We start from the raw sequence: 17,461 nt of genomic DNA, 5'->3' as shown, positions 1-17,461 counted from the left end.
TGCTTACTTCTTCGAGACCGTTGTATACGCTATTAGATAATCCCCGTCATGTGAAATAGACAGAAGCATTCGACTCGGGAGAATATATTTGCTGTAGAACTGTTCATGTTGTGGATACAATTGTGGAAACGATTCTAGCGTCGACAATGTTGGGCACTTGCCCACATTGTGCTTGTGCATCAATTGCGAATATACCGTCTGTGCCGGCGGTAGCGCATTCGATGGGACAAAACAACTGAGCGCCTTGTATACAGCCTCCTTTGCCGCCCATACCCCAGCCATATACTGTACTGTACGAGTGGCATCTCCAGAGAGGAGCAGCTGCCCCATGTGCGCCTGTTCTTGCGCACACATGAACTTACCGCATATCGCATTTAGAGTGGATGAGCCCTTGTATTTAGCGATCAGTTTGCTTATTCGAGGTAGGTACACCAGATCGACCCCGATACCGAGCATCGTAGGAAACTTTAGTTATATACCGAAGGTGTTCGAGACCCGTGATGGGATGAAGTATATAGAACTTGTATATAAGTGCGCTAGCGCTGGACCCAAAAGTTACAGATTAAATTCGTGGAAGAATTGTGAGATCATATCGAACAGGTACAGCTGGGACGAGTGTTGCGCAACGTTGTGCCCAGCTCCCTTGATCAATCCAGAAGCCTTAGACCAGACCTGTGGGTTGCTCTGGCTTTGCCGAGTACGTATCAGGCCAGCCTTGTCTACTGGAGCTGGCACAAACTCGTCCAACTCCGAGTAAGCAATGAGGAAAGGCTTGTCGATGCGACCAAAAGTTTGCTTGATCTGCTCAATGCTCAAGTCGCTCGAGAAGTAGTCATCGTCGCCCCCCAATGCGAACAGTGAACACCATCTGTACGCTGTAATTGGCGTGCCGAATACATACTTTGAGTATTCGGCAGGCAGTAATTGGGAACTGGAACCGGCCTCGCACAGTTTCTTGGCCCGCGCTGTCAGATCTTTTAGAGTCTTCTTGGGGACTTCCGTACCAAAGGCCTCTCTGTCTGAGACAGAGGCCTGGAGAATCCCACCTTGTACAGAATCTCCATAAGTGAGCAGATAGTGGATCACATCCTGGGAACCTGTGGAGTGACCCATAATGACAATCTTCTTCCTACTACCACCTTCCTCGGATCTTAGATAGTCCACGAGCTCCTTCATCTCTTCGACATCGGTTCTTAGCGAAGCAACCCCCCAGCCGTTGAAGCTACTAGTCAGCTGAGAATTGATTACAGAATAGCCCAGGGGCTCCATCACCTCGGGCAATTTTGCTACGTACGGGACGGTGAGTAGTCCATCGGTCATCCCACCGACAACAATGAGCACATTGGGGAGCGCCGAGGGGGTGAACTCGAAGGCCACTTTGTTGAAGTTGTATTTGTGCAGAACACCAGCGAAGGAAGACATTAGAGACCATTGGCTTATCTAGTTAATTGGGCTTACTTCTATCAACTAATGTGATTAAATAATATACAGGTGTTTGAAAAGTGGGTGTGGGAGAGTAGTGTGGACATGGCGATCATTTGAAATCCTTGTGAGTCCATTTCTCTGTGATTTTGTTCTTGGCTCTTCTCTGTCTCGTTGGGATACGAGACTCAATCTTACCTGAACTTTGCAACTTCCTGACGTTTTCGTACAGCAGGTTCCCCTCAGGCCTCAGTTTCCTGAGGGAGTCGCCCAATTCGTCTTGGAATTTGATCTCCAGTTTCTCCTCCATGATACCGTACCGCGTACCCAGCTTGTTGTTGTTGGCCTTCCGCCTCTTCGGTTTGGTACCTTCGGATTTGGTCACAGCGATGGATTCGACAATTTCCTCCAAGTTCTCGAGTTCCTTGAATTGTTGTTTCAATTCCTTCAACTCTTTATGCAGCTTAACCTTTTCCTCGTGTTTCCTGGCTCTGTTTCTTTGATACTTGGTCTTCTTCTTGATTTGAATTGCCTCGTTGACGGAAAGACCCATATCGACGCTTCCTTCTTCGTCGTCTTCCGCTTCGGCCTCGGACTCGGACTCCGATGACGACGAATCCGCCTCCTCGTTATCATCCAAGGTCTCCATCAAATGTCTAATTCTCTCTCTGTACTCCTCCAGTGCGATTCTGTTATCCTCTCTGACTTTCTCCAAGTTGTACTCCTTTTCAAACAGTTCAGACCAGTCCCTCTTCTGCGGGTTGTAGGATTTCCCCGCATGTGGGGTCTGCTCGAACTCTTTGATGGTCACGGGTTTCTCCTTGAGCGTCTTCGGGGTCTTCGTCGCAATGGACCAACTGGTGGTAGACATGGTCAAAAGCTCCTTGGATGCCTTCTCCGTCTTGCTTTTGTCTATCTTTATCCCGGAGGACAACTGGATCTGGGTCGACTTGTCGTCCCCCCAAAGGTCAAACGACGAGGACTTGATAAGCCCATCCTTAGCAACCCTGTTCTCCAACTTTGATTCACCAGTGATTCTCCCGGCCAATGCAAGCAACTTCAGCATTTCCCGTTTGGACACACCTTGCACCTTCTTCCCCTTCCCATGGTGTGCATCACCCCCGGGCAACTCCTCACTGTGGCCCTTCCTGTGTTTATGATGCGTCAACGCTCCAACTTTCGAGTTCGTCTTGATGGCGTCCAGAATCTCCGTGCTCTTGAGGTTCTTCTTTATCTGCTTCCGCTTGATGAGTCTCTCCCTCAGGGCGCGGTCACCGTCGTTGTCTACTTGGAACAAACTGTCGTCCTGTACTGCGGCAATATCATCAGCACCGTACTTGATCTGGTTATCCTTCGATTCCTCCAGCGTGGACTCGAGGTCCGTCAAGTCAATGTTCTTCCTCCACGCTTTCTTGCCCTTTCTGGACGACTGTTTGTGCTGTGCGGGCCTCTTAGTGATGTTCGTTGGTGCCATTCGTGTGTCTTGGAGTGATGCAATGTGCAGCTGTGCAAGGGTAGTGTCAGTCGATATTGTAACGATACATAAGTTGTTCGTGAACTCATCTCATCGCAAACTGAAAATTTTCGTAAAATGTTTTAACAATTTAAAGGCCTCGAAGACGCAGAAGAGAGGACTGTATGTGGCAGTGTGTGCTGTGAGGGTCCTTTGCATTCTGAAACGTAGGCGTAGTATAGTTTTAAAATCTTTATATAATTGTGGTAAGGGTGGGTCTGCTGAAGCGTCGTTACAGGATAGAATGGCGGGGGGGGCGCGGGGTGAGAGAAAAATCACAGGACGATTTCCTTCTCTTGGTCCCACAGCTTTCTGTCGAATCTCCAGTGTACAGCCTGGAGTTCTTCCTTCCTGTCCTCTCTTTCGCCGAGCAAAGTGCCGCTGGGCACGTTCTTGGTGGAGAGTCCGAATTTCGCGGCGAGTTTCAAGAAGACATCGTTCCCCGCTGGTTTTTCCGCGTCCTCTGCCGGTTCCTCGGAGTAGTCGACGTCCGTGAACCACCTGCGCTGCCACCTAATGCCCTTATCCTCCTCTTGCTTCCTGAGGTCACGCTGAGTTTGCTCGAGCTGTGTCTTCGCAGCGTCGATGGCACCCATATCGTTGTTCTTGATGGCCTCTGCGGTTGGTTTCCACGCCCTTCTGCTCTCTAGCGGATGTTGGTCCTTGATATCTTTGACGACAAGATGTTCCGCTGGAGTTCTGTCCGCGTCGTAGAATTCGACACCCTCCGATTTCACGCCGTTACCCATGTTTTTGACGATCTTGGAGGTACCGGACCATTGCCCACTGATGGTGTACACTTGTGAGTCCTTGACCTTTGTGTCTTCAAACTTCTTGTAGATCTTTGCCTTGAACGAGTTCTTCTTACCGGAGAAGTACCCTCTCCCTGAGAACTCCACGACACAGACGAGCCCTGAGGAGCTCTGCAGGTACGATTTCCCCTCCAACTCGACAAAGGGGGATGCCATCAGGATACCCTCGATATGCAAAGGTGGTGGTGTGACCAGGTACGAGTCGCCCTTGACGTCGAGCAAAGTGTGACCAAACTGTTTGACAGTGAGCATTAGGGACTTCGTGAACCCGGCTTTAACCTGGTTGTACCCTTGCAACTTGACGCCGTTCTTGTCGTTGAAGATGGAGTACGCGGTAATCGGTGGGTGGTGCGAGACTTGTTCGCTGAGCAGCACAGTTTCGCCGAATTCAGGGTGTTGCTTATTCTCCCATTTCCCAACGAACAGTTCACCGAGGAACGGGTTCAAAGGTTTCTTCTCAGACCCCATCGTCTCATTACGAGAGCAGTACTGGGACTTCAGCGTCGAGATAAACCATTTCGTAACAGAGAGCATCTTTGCCATCTCTAGGGACTCACACTCCGGGTCCAAACTAGCAGCGTATTCTTTGAAATTGGTCTCGTCAATCGAAGAGGACTCCAAAAACAGATCCGGGTGTTCAGCCCAGTACTGTGAGTACTCCGTCAGCGAAATGGGCGCCAGTATAAACGGTGGTGCAGTCAATGAGGAAAGGTCCCCGTTGAACGAAGCCATTGACTTCAGAAAGGATGTCCACGTGGAACTACTTGCGTAAGACGACATGTTTAGATCAGCACTTACTAAAATCAAAAGGAAAAAAGCTCTCTATGTGTCTCTGCCTCCACTTATTATTATTATCCCCACGGTAGACTTAAAAACCGCTATCGTCACGTATTCAAATGACGAATCGTTGATAAAAGCAAAGTTTCTACTTAAAGGAAGAAAAAAGATAGAACTCACTGGAAAAAAGCCTACTTTAACACGTCTAATCCAAAGGGCAAAGAGACCACAAGCAAATAGTGTCTCCCACTAATCCAATGTTGCTAACAACTGTTCTTCTCGAGGGTTGTTGCTGGAAAGGGACTTCTCAACGGGTTCCAATTGAGTGAAATTTCGTCGTTTCGAAAGAAAAAAAAAATTAAATGTTACCCGAATCTGCATTTTTGCGGGTGTTTGGGTTATACATTTTGTGACTGTTGTGTTAAAATTTAACATTCGTACATTTTTTTTATTTTTTAAAAATATTTTTGTTTTTTTGCGTTGCATTTTTTTTGGCGTTTGCGGTTTCCTGTTTTGGAAAAGCGGGCGGGGTTTCGTCGGTGGTCGGTGGGATGTCAAAGGGTGGTAGGCTGGGGTTTCTGCCCGCCTGCTCCGCGTGTCCCGCCTGTTCCTCTACCGGTCCCTCCACGCTCTCCTTCCACGGCCTACGCAGTTTGGCGGAAACCGACGCAGTCCCGCAACTATCAACTAATTTTCCACTGTAACTCAAACATGTGTGTATTCCCGCACTATTAACAGCACGTTTCGTGTTTAACCGTGGTTTGTTGTGTTGAGTGGAAGCACAAAGACACCAGTACAATACCAATATAATGGCTGAATCTCACAGACGTATGTGCTAACTTGCGAAATGGACGTTGCGTGGAGAGTGGGGAGGGACTGAACACGGTGATGAACTAAACACGAGGATTATACACTGGCGTGGGGCTAATGAATGAAGATGTGCTTTTTTCGTCTCCCGTCTCCCTACCAACACAACGCACAGGATGCTGCAACAGTTTACTAACAGACATTTTCTTTCTTTATCTATCCGGTTATTGATTATTCATGGTTGTTATCATTCCTTCCCAGTAATGATAATAACCTGCGTATAATCTCCAATTGGTAAATATTGCAATTATTCTTTTCCAAACAGTATACGTTAAAGGTAAGCACGTTTCTTATCAAAGATCCAAGAGCGTCAACAACCCAAACGTCTCTTTGATCAAGATCGAAGGTGTCGCTACCCCTCAGGACGCCCAGTTCTACCTAGGTAAGCGTGTCGCCTACGTCTACAGAGCCTCCAAGGAAATCAGAGGCTCCAAGATCAGAGTCATGTGGGGGAAGATCGCCAGAACCCACGGGAACTCCGGTGTCGTCAGAGCCAAGTTCAGAAACAACTTGCCTGCCAAGACCTTCGGTGCATCCGTCAGAATCTTCTTGTACCCATCCAACATCTAAGTTAGAAGTGTGTCAAGGGAAACTAAAAATCATCATATCAAAAGGGTAACAAAAATTAAAAATTAAAGAATAAGATAAAGAGCAAGAGTGAGAGTGGGTGTTGGACTATGTTCTTTGTGGATCCCACCCCTATCATTACAATCTTTTACTGTTTATTAATCGACAAGATATAAAATAGTTACTATTATATATAACTAATTATTTTAATTCATCAATATACTATTTTGCACTCACCATCCGACTTTGAGAAAGAGTAGTGATACTAAGATTTTGTAGAATCGGTTACATAAACTTATATATCTGTTAAATGGAAACATGAGGAGAAACGTGCCTCGAATGCAATGGATTTGGTGTGTGTGGGGGGGGGGGGCTGATTGCTTCACAACTTCATACTCTTCCTCTTGAAGAAATCAATCACTCTTTTAGCCGTTGAGTTTCGATCCGGACGTGCAGTGGCACCACTGGCCGTTTGCGGTTTCGGCGGCAACTCGGATAAAGTGTCCTCTGTTTCGTTCGTCTCCTTGTTGCGCCGCACTGGGGCCGTCGACGCGTACGACGCAGCAACGTACGCGGAGTTCCTATTCCTCTGTCGCGACCCGGGAGTGACCATCTCTGACGTGGGCATCGAGAACAGACTGTAGCGCTTCTTGTTCTCAGGGGAGAGCAGCATTTGTCTCGACGATTTCTTGGTTCGCAGCATCAGCGGTTGCCCATTGGCACCAGGAACCTGTTCCTGCACTTTGTAGCTGCTATCCGTAGTGCGTTCCTGTACTTTCTTGATCAGGGACTCTATATCGTGCTTTGACTGGATAAGGTCCCCCGATGCACCCGAGGTTTCAAGAGACGCCTTATCCGTGAATGAAGAGGATCGTCTGGTCGATAATTTGGGGGATACCTCGCACGATTTTGTAGATGTGATCGCGGTATCCGAACCCAAATTCACTATAGAATCGAAAGGTGACGTGGCCAACCGACTAGAGGAGCTGTAATTGATCGAAGGTTGAGAGGGCACGTTCACAGGAGACGTGGATGTTAACGTATAGGCAGGGCCGTGCTCCATCACAGGTGAAAACAGGCCAGGGTAGTACGACGTCGGTCTCGGTTTCCTATGGTTCGAATGGTATAAGTGTCTACCTGACTGCTGGTATTGGTAAGTGCTGTTGATCACGGGGCCCGTCGACGTTTGTGATGGGTGCAACGACACAGAGTCTAAAAACGTCGGAGGTGGGTATCGCGTTGTCTCGGAATTACCAGGCTTGCCACAAGCCGGCTTTACTGGGTTCGTTTCGTTGATGACATTTTCTTTGTCTGTCAGAGTTGAGTAAGGGTGTTGAAACCCTGCAGTCTTCTGCATAACAGGAGAATTGTCCATTGGAAACTTGTTCCCAAAACTGGGGGAAGAATGCATTATTTTAGGATGCCATTCATCGGCTTGAATATTATTAATCAGTGGTGGGAGATCGTCTTCATTGGTGACGCTCTTGGTCTGCTCCCTCTCCGCGTCTACAACAGCTTGTAGTGCAATGGAGGCTGCAGAGTTGCTTCTGCAGTGTCCCTTGATGCTTGATTTAGTAGGTGATCTGCTGCGTCGTATCTCGGGAGAAGGCGACGAAGGTATGGCTAAAACGTGAGATTGGTTTTCCCGCGGAGGTGCAGGAAACGTTATCAAGGCAGAGTCGATAATTAAAGAATCGCGCTTGTCCTTTTTATGCAAAGTGGATGATGTGGATGACACGGAGCACACAGACAACGGTCTCGTACTGTAGTGTTTATTGTGTTTGGGTAATCTGGTGATATTTTTGGATTGGGATATTCTATCCCACTCCTCTGGCTGGATGGACAAGAACTGGGCATGCTTCTTCAACCACTGGTGTCCCTGTATTTCTCTGAGCGTGACCCTCCTTCTCGGATCAGCTACTAGTATTCTCCGCAGTAAATCTCGTGGGATAGGTGTTATGTATTCAGGGAATTTCAAAGCAGTATGAGTAATGTAGTAGTACAGTTTGGCAATATCTTCACCATCGGGATTGTCCTTGTCGTCATCCCAAGGCAAATAACCGGCCAACATCGCGAATAGAATTATCCCACAAGACCATAGATCTGCTCTTCTCCCCTGGTAAGGTTGTGTGCTGATGACCAGTTCGGGAGCTGCGTAGCACGGCGAACCACAGGACGTAGTCATCAGTTCGTTTTGGGAGAAGTATTCGTTGACGAACCCGAAATCCGTTATAATCAAGTTTTCGTGCTTGTCAAGCAACAAGTTTTCCAATTTCAGATCTCTGTGCACCAACCCCTTGGAGTGTATGTAGTGAACCCCGCTGATCAACTGCGCAAAGAGTCTGCACGCTACGTGTTCCTTCAACACGCGTCTCTTTTGAATGTACTTGTAGAATTCACCTCCAGAAGCGTACTCGAGCACAATTCCAATGTATTTTGAGTTCTGCAATACTTCTTCCAACTTCACAATGTTCGGATGGTGCAGTTGCTTCAACGCATTGATCTCTCTGTATATCTTCACCTCTTTGCTCTTGTCGTTAGAAATTGAGTCCCTCTTTATGAGTTTTATCGCGACCTGCTTCGGTACGTCGTAGATACCCTTGTTCCCCATAGGTGTAGTCCACCCCATCTTAACTTTGCCAAACCCACCTTGGCCCAATGTGGACCCGATGAGGTACGGGCCAAACGAGGGGCATTTCGCGTTACCAGTCTTTCTACGCCTTGCGTCTCCCCCTTCTGCATTCAACGAGGTGAGATTCCCGCCATAAAAAGTATGGCGCCGGTTACTAGCAGTAGACATCACCTCGAGCCTGTTTGTATTTTTTGGGGTTTATGCTACTCCTTCTTTTTCCTCTTCCTAATTTCAAACCCTCAATCGAGTAAAGCAACTGAAATAAATTCTAGCAAATACCTGTGTTATAGCTAAGGGTATCACAAATATACTCTAGCCTTCTGTCTATCCCTCGCTATATGAGATGTTTCGATGCCACAGGCAAAAATAATCTTATTCTTCTTCTGTAAAACCCAAGCTCAACTTCCCTTCCACAGCTCTACTTCCGTTTACTCCAAGAGTTACTTTTCTGAGGAGAAACGTGAAGACTGGAGTGTGTTCCCTGCAGACACGGGCAACGAACGCTGACCACTTTTGGGGAGTAAACAGCCTAGGACTGCGTAACTTATGTAGTTGAAGAAATCTGCAAAAATTATAAGCGACTGTTATTAAAAATAACGGTCAAATCGATAATTTCCTCTTTCAGTATACGTTTGTTTACATAAACTCACGAAAGGTGTCACAACTTGGAGCAGCTTCCAAGAAGACGGTTCCAGAAGACGATTCCCCGAGCGATGGATGTCGAGCAAGTAAGAGGGTATTGGTAGCGGTCTCTGGAAGCTACTGCCCTGTTTTATTGGGGGGTTCTCTTTTACCATTTATTACTCGCAATTCCTCGAGAAAGACCTGAAACATTAAAAAAATGGTGCTTACTACATCTTTGAGGTTACAACTGGTTATATTGAGCGACTGGAGTGTGTTCGTGGCTCCTTTCAATACAGACATCTACGTATTAATTAGATTAACGGCATTCTTTCTCTTGCGCCTAGACGTTTTCTGATTTGGAGGCTTCATCTTGTGGAGTGTCATTTTCCTTCTGTAGGGCTTCGTCTTCTTTGATCTCTGTTTCGTACCTGCCATTAAAAGGTATGTAGACAGTGACCAGCCCATCTGCATCCACTGTCACGACAAGCTCGCCGATCGTCGAGTGCAGCTGCGCCGTATTTTTCTTTGACAGCGTCCCGATCGATCGCCGGCAACCGCCGGTGTGGTAGAACGCCAGACACTCCTCTTGCAAGTCTGCCTGGTTGATTGCCTCTATTTCAGAATCGTCATCGCCCTTCCCCATCAGGTACTCCAAATCCCAGTGGTACACGTTGCCCTTGGACCCCACAGTGATGAACTGTGTAGGGGACACGGCGGAGAACTGGATATCAACGACACCTTCCTGCTGCAGATGGTTGAGTCTCAGCAGTGGGTTCTCGTTTACCGCAAGGCCGGAGGTGGCCCTGATGGAGCGCGTATCCCAGATTTTAATCGTACCGTTGCTCGTACCGAAGGCAACCAATGTGGGCATCAGAAGAGAGCTTCCTATACACTCGATAGTACCATTCGAATCTGGTATCCTCAATAGCCATACCGGTTCTTGATTATTCGATTTGCTGCTGTAGAAACGGACAAGGTTGTCCCTTGAACAGCATGCAAATATGTCACTTCCAATGAACTTGATACACCTAATGGTGCTTGCGTTGTCCACCGCAATGCTGCGTACCAAATTGCCGCGGTTTTCCCTGGTATTGCCAACGAGAGTCAGCGTATCCTTCATCGGTAGACACTTCACTATAAGTGTACCATCACTTGACACATCTGCATCGACACTCGCACGGACGTCGCTCCCTTGCATCTCGGAACCGCACAAAACTTTCTGAGGCGGTTTCAACCCGTCCTTAAACCAGCCCAACGCTCCACTCTCGGCAAGAGCAATAAACTTGACGTCCTCATCCCCGACGTAAAACAGCTTGTTTACAGTCTCGTTTTGCCAGACCCAATGCTGGCTTCTTTCCCCAAACTCTATGGCTTGCTCAATAGTGTGCTCGTTGTATTGACAGCTCGTCAGTGCGTTGGCACCGGACGTATAGTGCACCCCCAACGGTAAGAAAGTCTCGAAGGTGTATATGTTACTCCCCTGTGAGCACAACACGCTGGTCGATAAAGTGCCGTTGTTCTTGTCCGGCACCAACTTATCCGTAAATACTATGGCCCTCTTCAATTCCTTCTCATCCTCCAGTACTGCTGAACCTTGACTAATTGCAGGCTTGAACGTTGAAATGTGCTTGTACAACGATGGAATCGTCTTCTTCCATATTTTGAATTCCTCATTCAAAATAATGTTCGCCTGATCCAACTCCACAGTGTCGCTACTCGCGGTGCTGGGGGCTACCTCTGCAGACATTATTGGTCCCTACCAATTAGCTATTTACCACTCGACACGTTACACTGTCTTAGGAAGCACCTTTCGCAGTCCTAAAGACCGTTCTTTCACAATCTTCCAATTTTTCACTTTATAAATTATAATATTCGCTTTTGAAGCAAGAAGATGCCCTTTGCAAAATACTTAAGTAGACTGTGGATGCTGATGCTGGTGATGCTGCTGGGTAGCTACTGCCTCGTCCGGTTGCTCCGGCGTGCTTGTTATCTCTTGTGGTGTCGTGTCTTCTGCCGCTTTCGCGGGCAACTGGTCCGCCAATTGCTGGTAGTACTGTAGATGCAGCTGTCTCTTTCGTGTCTTTACCAGCAAGTCCAGCCTCTCTTTGTAGCTCTCGAGAGACCTCATCTGCTGCTTCAGTTGGTCCATGCAGATCACCGCCCAGTCTGCGTGCCTGACGCATTTCATTTTGATGCAAATGTCGTGGAGAACTGGCGGTTTTGGTTCCTTCTCGCTGCCGGAAGCGGCGACAGCAGTGTGGTACTCGAACAGGAAGCTTTTTACGGATGGGTGTTCTCGGTCGAAGTCGGGAGTGTATCCGCATATGGTCTTCTTCGCAAGCGCTCTGTTTTGTTTGCTGGATTTCTTTTTGCCCTTTCTGGACTTTGTAGTCTTGCGTTCTGCCTCCAAGTTCGCAATTGGTTCTGTATCTGGTCCCTGCTCGTTCAGTTTCTCGTTCAACTTGTCTAAAAACGCAATGTAACTCTGAAGGGATTCCAGTTTTTGCTTTAATTCAGGGTACGTCTTCAATTTACACTCTTGTAAACTCTGTAACAGGTCATTCAATTTCGAGTCGTTGGTAAGCAGCGTATCAAACAATCCCTTGTCCATTGCCTCCGGTGGGATATCGTCATCTATGTAATGAGCTCCCCCAAGATTCGAAAACTTATCGGCACTGCCATTGGAAGAATGAACCATGGACCTGAGCAGTCGCTTGTCCCCGTCTTTCGTCCCAGTTAAGTTCAGTTTGTCGACCATCCCCTTCACGTACTCCATACCGTGTTCCTCAGAACAGTACTTGCTTTCATGCATGCAGGGTTCATAGCACAGCTCTACCCTGCACTTCTTCTTCCAAAGAGTCCGAGGCAGCTCGCTCTCGGAATCACGGTTTTGCCCCGTGATGCCGGCTTGACAGTACGGGCAATAGAAGTGCGAAACAAGCTTCTGGTACTTTGTCGGAATCTTCATGCAATTGAAGTGGAACCAATCATCGCAGCCGTCACAACCGACCATCAGCTCGCCTTCATCGGGTTTCTTGCAGATACAGTAAACGTCCACTCCCGTAACAGGATCCACTTTCGTACTGGAGTAAGGGGGGCACCATGCCGGTAACAGAGACGACATGCAGCGTGTATTCTACACCTGGATCAATACCTCGCGCTGCTTGTGTTTTCCCCGCCATCTCTCTTCGCTACAAGATTAACCGTTCACCGCTGAAGGCTCGAATCAATTTGTAAAAATATTGAAAGATCGTCAGAAGACTTTCCAAAAACGTCAAGAAGTCGGGCCCTGGTAGGACCTCGGAGTTGCCATTAATGCATTTCTTGGGGGGAGGTGCAGTCTCTGTGATCAAAAAAAAGGATTGTGATGTCTCTTTCTGCATCTTTTATAATATGAAGATACACCGTACATATGCAATTTGTAAAATGGAACAGCGTAACGGTTACTGTCTCAACATGAGGATTTGTTGCGGTGCACACGTTTGTCGACACAAAGGACACTCTGGTCTTTCGTTGCACCATTTAAAGAGGCAGTCCCAGCAGTACGTATGTCCACACGGTGCACAACTTGGGTTCGTCATCGGCAAAAGACACAATGTACAATCTCGAGATGGCCCCGAAATGAATGGCATCACTTCAGGGTCACGTAAGGATATTTTAGAAATTGTCGTTTGCGGTTTCTCTGTTAGCACTCCATTTTCGTTAATCTGAGGCTCAGATTTGTGCCGCGTCTTTAGAAGCTCCTTTATTATCGGAATACCCTTACTGACACTCTGAATCAGCACAACATACCCCAGAATTTTATAGGTGTGTGCATTCTGCTCTCTCATCTTGCCTTCAGCAGAGTCCACTTTGTGCCCGATGGCGTACCGGAGCCCAAATATTCTCTTGAACACATTGTAGTAGGAACCCTTTACGTAAAATGTCATCAAATGAAACTGAAGCAAGAAATCAATCATGCCGTCAAAGACACTCGTCAGATTCATATTGCCTTCATCATCACCCTTTCTGAGTCTCTTGGTTAGTTTTGCAAGTGCGTACGGGCCTAGAAACGTGGACAGAATAAAGAGCAGCCGACTATACCGCTTTGGAAGCCCTCTGCCGCTCCGATTCACGTACAATATATCAACGTACTCCTCCCCCAGGGTCGAAACACCTCTTAATGTAGTGATCAGTAGGTATATGAACTTTGTCGCTCTTGCTATACCAGTTGGGTGCATGTTAGTAAATAGTTGGCCCTTCAAAGCTTGCAGCACATTCGTAAACTTCTTTATAAGGATATCTTCAATCTGTTCATCCTTCTGTCTCGACTGGACAATGGATGCTGCATCTGCAAAGGGTAATGCATGTGTCCCAGTCATACTGCATTCCATTTGGGACCTTGTCGTAGCAACTGTGTGGCTGTTGGACTGTTCTCTGTTTTGTTCATGGAATAAAATTTACGATGCTTCTTGATATAGGTTAATGAACATACGAGAGGAGAGCAAGGGTATCGTTTATAGGGCGTGTAGCGTGAACACCACATGTTGTATAAAAGGCTATATACTCCTCGATTCCTCCATTATGACTTCGATATGGCAATGTCGCTTGGTGCTCGTGTATTCCAAGCTTGAAATTGGATCCATACGACTTATGCCAACGAAGGTGTCATATCTTCTAGACCACTGAAGTATCCAATCCAACAAGGAAGAATAACTATGGGAAGTCTTCAAAAAGTTAAGGCTCATTTGGTACTCTTAGGCTTGAAACGATAGTGAAGGCTACAAAAGTCACAAATACTACGGTGGTACCAGTAAAACAAAGGTGCTTGAGGAGAGACCCTTACTTCAGGTCATGAGTCATTGCACAGATACTCTAATATATACCGCTGTTGGCCACTTGGTGTCAGCTACCATCGAATAAACAAAAAAACAGTCTATACTTGTCTTATCACGAATACGTAAAATATAAGAGAACCGATGTGGATGCAATGATCGCTTAATGTTAGGGCAGTTCTAACGCGCTCTGTTGACAGATATATCGTTTAGTAACTTGTCGTATGCCTCCGTGACTTTTGAGCACTGTACCGAATCACCGTAGATTGTTTGCAATTCTACTTGTTCGTCGCTGACATTATGGATCAGTTCCTCAATGGAGTCGATACCTTTCGCCTTTATAATAGCGGAACGCAGCTCTTGGCCCGATGGTATCTTAGTGATCAATGTCTTCGGCTGAGGAATTTGTTGCTGAGCGGTCGGCGTAGTTGGAGATTCTGGTGATGAGCTGGCCGCCGTTAACATGCTTGGCAGCGATACACTGCTCGTTTGCACCGTCGAGTCCGATTGCGGTTCATTGTTATTCGCTGGGTAGATCGATCTTTGCTGCTGGACGTAGAACCCCCATTTATGCAATTCACCTTCCTCGACCTCCTGCTCCTTGCTGTGGACCAATGTCCCTGAGCTGCGACGGAATAACACGGGTTTACCCGTTGAACAGTCGATTGTCTTACCAGAATCTGTTGCCATCAAATGGGGGCGCGCCTCCAGCACCTCAGGCGGTGACAGCGCGATATCCGCATTCGATCCCACCTGTTGCGAAGATTGGAAATGCTTGTTTTGGATGTGTGGGACCTTCAGTTTCAAAGAGTTGAGGACGGTTGCCATCTGCGGCGTGTTGTTCAACAGTTCGAAGATATGAGACAGGTTTTTTTCCAGCAGCAGGAACCTCAGCAAGTTTTCCTTCTCCGTGAGAGTGAGCTCGCCCGTGTTCCGCTTCTCGAACATGGAATCGATTTTGTGCAACACGCTCTCGTGGACTTTCTGCAGGTTCTCAAAGTATTTCTTCAACAGGTATCTCTTTGCGCTTGCGTCTTTATTCTTGGAAGCCTCGCCCTTCTGGTCGCACACTTTATTGAATTCGTCGATGTTTAAGAGGGATAACTTCTTTAGGACGTCCTCTGCAGAGGCGGTCACAAGATTACCATCGAAAAGCAGATCGTCCTGTGAGGTCAGTTCGTCCAACTGAAACGTGGAATCCATTGCTCTGTTCATATTCCTCATCAGACAAATGGCAATCCGAGATTGGATCTCCTCTGGCATCTCTTCGTAGTTGATGTCGAGCCCAACTAGGTTGGGGCACGTTTTCACCAAGTTGTAGAAGGTGAACCACAGCGCGTTCTTCCCAAACGGTCTCCTCTCTTGTGGTGGCGAGAAGGACTCCTGACAATCCGCCAGATTTAGTGTGCTCACCGATTCGGATTCTATTCTGAACGATGGTTGTGTGATTGAAATATGTTTGAGGGATTTGCATTTCATCAAAACGTTGGAAACAACAGCCATCTGCCTGTACGTGAGGTTGTTGTTGTCGAGGTGGATTCTCTTCAGACTCATGAACCGGGGCAGATATTTGTAGATGTAAGGCAAGATATCCGGGAACAACTGCGGGAGGTTACCCAAGTCCAAAAAGACCAAATTGGGCAACTTCGAGAGGTACTTCAATATCAGTGCTAGGTCGTACCCCTTTAAGAGTTGTGTGTTATTCAAAGTAAAGTACTCCAGATTATTGTATTGCAGGGACGATAACCTACCGACCATAGGTTTGATGTAGCTTGAGAGGTCGTTATGAGAGAGGTCGACACCTTGTATTTGGAACTTTCCTCCAGTTCCTGACATCCAGGTGAACACAGTTTTGATGCAATCGAGGGATATTTCTGAGGTGGCCAGTCCAAGGCGTATTTTCACCGCAGAAGATGTGGCACAAGGCTGGCCCTTCAATGCGGTCAGTACTGACTCGAACATGTCCGTATTTGGCAGTTGGCTAAACTTGACACCGTTTAGGAGAAGTTCCTCGATGGGTTTGCCCCTCCTGTTGACCAGTACGTTGCTGAATAACCCCCAGTCGAGATTGTGTCGCAGTGCGAGCGGGTCCTGTGGTTGTAGTTTGTTCCCCAAGTAGTCTGTTGTTTTGAATTTGGTGTGTGTTTGCGAGAGGTCCAATTTCACAATTGATTTGTTCCTGAGAAGGAACTTACACAGAAGTGTCCAGTTTTCTTTGTCTATGATGACGTTCCTCAAACTGAGTTTCTCTAACACCTTTGACTGTGCCAGGGACTTGATCAGGATCCGGAACATTTCGCTGCTTAAGTTGACATTGTCGAACACAATAGTGTTGATGGGGGTGATTTGTAAGAAGTCGCAGAAGGAGAGACAGTCGATAAGTGTTGGTTTTGCGTTCAAAAATTTGAGCACCTGCAGCGGTGCCGTTTTTCCCCTCACTTGCCGGAGCGTGGATGGGATGGGCAAGATCTCTCTCAGATGGCAACACCGTGTGTATACGACGTCCAAAGTCAGCTCATCCTCCGGTGGGGTTGCCTCAAAGTAGTGTTCGTGCATGTGTATGGGCATATCGATCTCAAGTCCTGCTGTGTTTATGGGCGACTCCGCTGTTACGTTGCCGTTGCCGTTGTCGCTGCTCTTATTGTCATCGTTGTATTTAAAAGTTGCAACTTCATCTGCGATTCTCTTTGCCGCGTAGTGTGCCTCCCGTTGGTGGACCTTTGCCTCATTGACCATGACGTCGTAGTTTGCCACTGCTTGTTTGTACTCCTTTGAGTCCCTTGTGATCTGTGTTTCGTTGGTGTCCTGCGGTAGGCTCGTTGAGATCCCTAGTGAAATGGACGGCACTTCGCTGACCATCTCGTGCGGGATCAGGACGTTCCCCTTCTTCGGGTTCCTCGAGGGCAACTGCTGCGGCGGGTCCCCCGTAAACTTATCCACGCTGAATGCGACTCGCTTCAAGGCGACCTTCCCTAGCGAGGCATTGATTCGTGTTTCCGTCGTTGGTGATGGAGATGGGGACGGTAACGAGGACAATGAGGGTGACGACGACGACGACGACGATTCTACTGCAGTTGCAGTGACAATCTGTGCATCCTCGCCAGTCTGTCTCTTCCCACCACCACCAAACAACGTACCAAACAGTGATTTCTTCCCCACGGCGGCTGGTTTGTTCTCCGTACTCAACGACACACTTCTCTTGACCTTCTTAGCCCCTAGGAAGTCGCCACTCGTGACACCACCCTCTGCGGTGTCCCCCTGCCTTCCCTCACCGCGTTTCACCATCACGTCGTTCAGGGACACCATCTCCGCGTCGTCACTCCTATCCACAGACGCTGCCGTGTTTGCCAATGCGGCATTCGAAACAGACAATGACCTGCTCCTCCTCCCCTGGCGAGCTGGCTCATCCGCCTCGTCCCTTGCAGTAACCACA

The 17,461-nt window shown here is 47.7% G+C and overlaps 10 protein-coding genes across 10 annotated transcripts; 1 reads left to right on the top strand and 9 right to left on the bottom strand.

Moving 5' to 3' along the window:
- Window positions 1-3: 3 nt before the first annotated feature.
- PPT2 (holo-[acyl-carrier-protein] synthase) lies at window positions 4-456 on the bottom strand (the record flags this gene model as incomplete). The annotated part of the gene is made up of 1 exon (XM_022610167.1): window positions 4-456. The coding sequence occupies one exon, from the start codon at window positions 454-456 to the stop codon at window positions 4-6; it is 453 nt and encodes a 150-aa protein (XP_022466490.1).
- Window positions 457-555: 99 nt separating this feature from the next.
- Window positions 556-1,422, bottom strand: KNAG0J01630 (uncharacterized protein; the record flags this gene model as incomplete). Its single annotated transcript, XM_022610166.1, has 1 exon — window positions 556-1,422. The coding sequence occupies one exon, from the start codon at window positions 1,420-1,422 to the stop codon at window positions 556-558; it is 867 nt and encodes a 288-aa protein (XP_022466489.1).
- Window positions 1,423-1,534: 112 nt separating this feature from the next.
- NOP53 (Nop53p) lies at window positions 1,535-2,896 on the bottom strand (the record flags this gene model as incomplete). Its single annotated transcript, XM_022610165.1, has 1 exon — window positions 1,535-2,896. The coding sequence occupies one exon, from the start codon at window positions 2,894-2,896 to the stop codon at window positions 1,535-1,537; it is 1,362 nt and encodes a 453-aa protein (XP_022466488.1).
- Window positions 2,897-3,210: 314 nt separating this feature from the next.
- Window positions 3,211-4,527, bottom strand: KES1 (oxysterol-binding protein KES1; the record flags this gene model as incomplete). Its single annotated transcript, XM_022610164.1, has 1 exon — window positions 3,211-4,527. The coding sequence occupies one exon, from the start codon at window positions 4,525-4,527 to the stop codon at window positions 3,211-3,213; it is 1,317 nt and encodes a 438-aa protein (XP_022466487.1).
- An 806-nt stretch (window positions 4,528-5,333) lies between these two features.
- On the top strand, window positions 5,334-5,961 carry RPL33A (60S ribosomal protein eL33; the record flags this gene model as incomplete). Its single annotated transcript, XM_022610162.1, has 2 exons — window positions 5,334-5,352; window positions 5,657-5,961. The coding sequence occupies 2 exons, from the start codon at window positions 5,334-5,336 to the stop codon at window positions 5,959-5,961; spliced, it is 324 nt and encodes a 107-aa protein (XP_022466486.1).
- Window positions 5,962-6,340: 379 nt separating this feature from the next.
- Window positions 6,341-8,758, bottom strand: KNAG0J01590 (uncharacterized protein; the record flags this gene model as incomplete). The annotated part of the gene is made up of 1 exon (XM_022610161.1): window positions 6,341-8,758. The coding sequence occupies one exon, from the start codon at window positions 8,756-8,758 to the stop codon at window positions 6,341-6,343; it is 2,418 nt and encodes an 805-aa protein (XP_022466485.1).
- A 796-nt stretch (window positions 8,759-9,554) lies between these two features.
- On the bottom strand, window positions 9,555-10,961 carry KNAG0J01580 (uncharacterized protein; the record flags this gene model as incomplete). Its single annotated transcript, XM_022610160.1, has 1 exon — window positions 9,555-10,961. One exon carries the CDS (start codon window positions 10,959-10,961, stop codon window positions 9,555-9,557), a length of 1,407 nt encoding a protein of 468 aa, XP_022466484.1.
- Window positions 10,962-11,123: 162 nt separating this feature from the next.
- On the bottom strand, window positions 11,124-12,338 carry SPP1 (Spp1p; the record flags this gene model as incomplete). Its single annotated transcript, XM_022610159.1, has 1 exon — window positions 11,124-12,338. One exon carries the CDS (start codon window positions 12,336-12,338, stop codon window positions 11,124-11,126), a length of 1,215 nt encoding a protein of 404 aa, XP_022466483.1.
- Window positions 12,339-12,657: 319 nt separating this feature from the next.
- On the bottom strand, window positions 12,658-13,587 carry PEX10 (ubiquitin-protein ligase peroxin 10; the record flags this gene model as incomplete). Its single annotated transcript, XM_022610158.1, has 1 exon — window positions 12,658-13,587. One exon carries the CDS (start codon window positions 13,585-13,587, stop codon window positions 12,658-12,660), a length of 930 nt encoding a protein of 309 aa, XP_022466482.1.
- A 621-nt stretch (window positions 13,588-14,208) lies between these two features.
- GIP3 (protein phosphatase regulator GIP3) lies at window positions 14,209-17,334 on the bottom strand (the record flags this gene model as incomplete). The annotated part of the gene is made up of 1 exon (XM_022610157.1): window positions 14,209-17,334. One exon carries the CDS (start codon window positions 17,332-17,334, stop codon window positions 14,209-14,211), a length of 3,126 nt encoding a protein of 1,041 aa, XP_022466481.1.
- Window positions 17,335-17,461: the final 127 nt, after the last annotated feature.

This window comes from Huiozyma naganishii, chromosome 10 (genome assembly GCF_000348985.1).
Source record: "Huiozyma naganishii CBS 8797 chromosome 10, complete genome".
NCBI classification, from domain to species: Eukaryota; Fungi; Ascomycota; class Saccharomycetes; order Saccharomycetales; family Saccharomycetaceae; genus Huiozyma; species Huiozyma naganishii.
The sequence above is the reverse complement of the archived record's forward strand: the minus strand, read 5'-3'. Positions and strand labels throughout refer to the sequence as shown.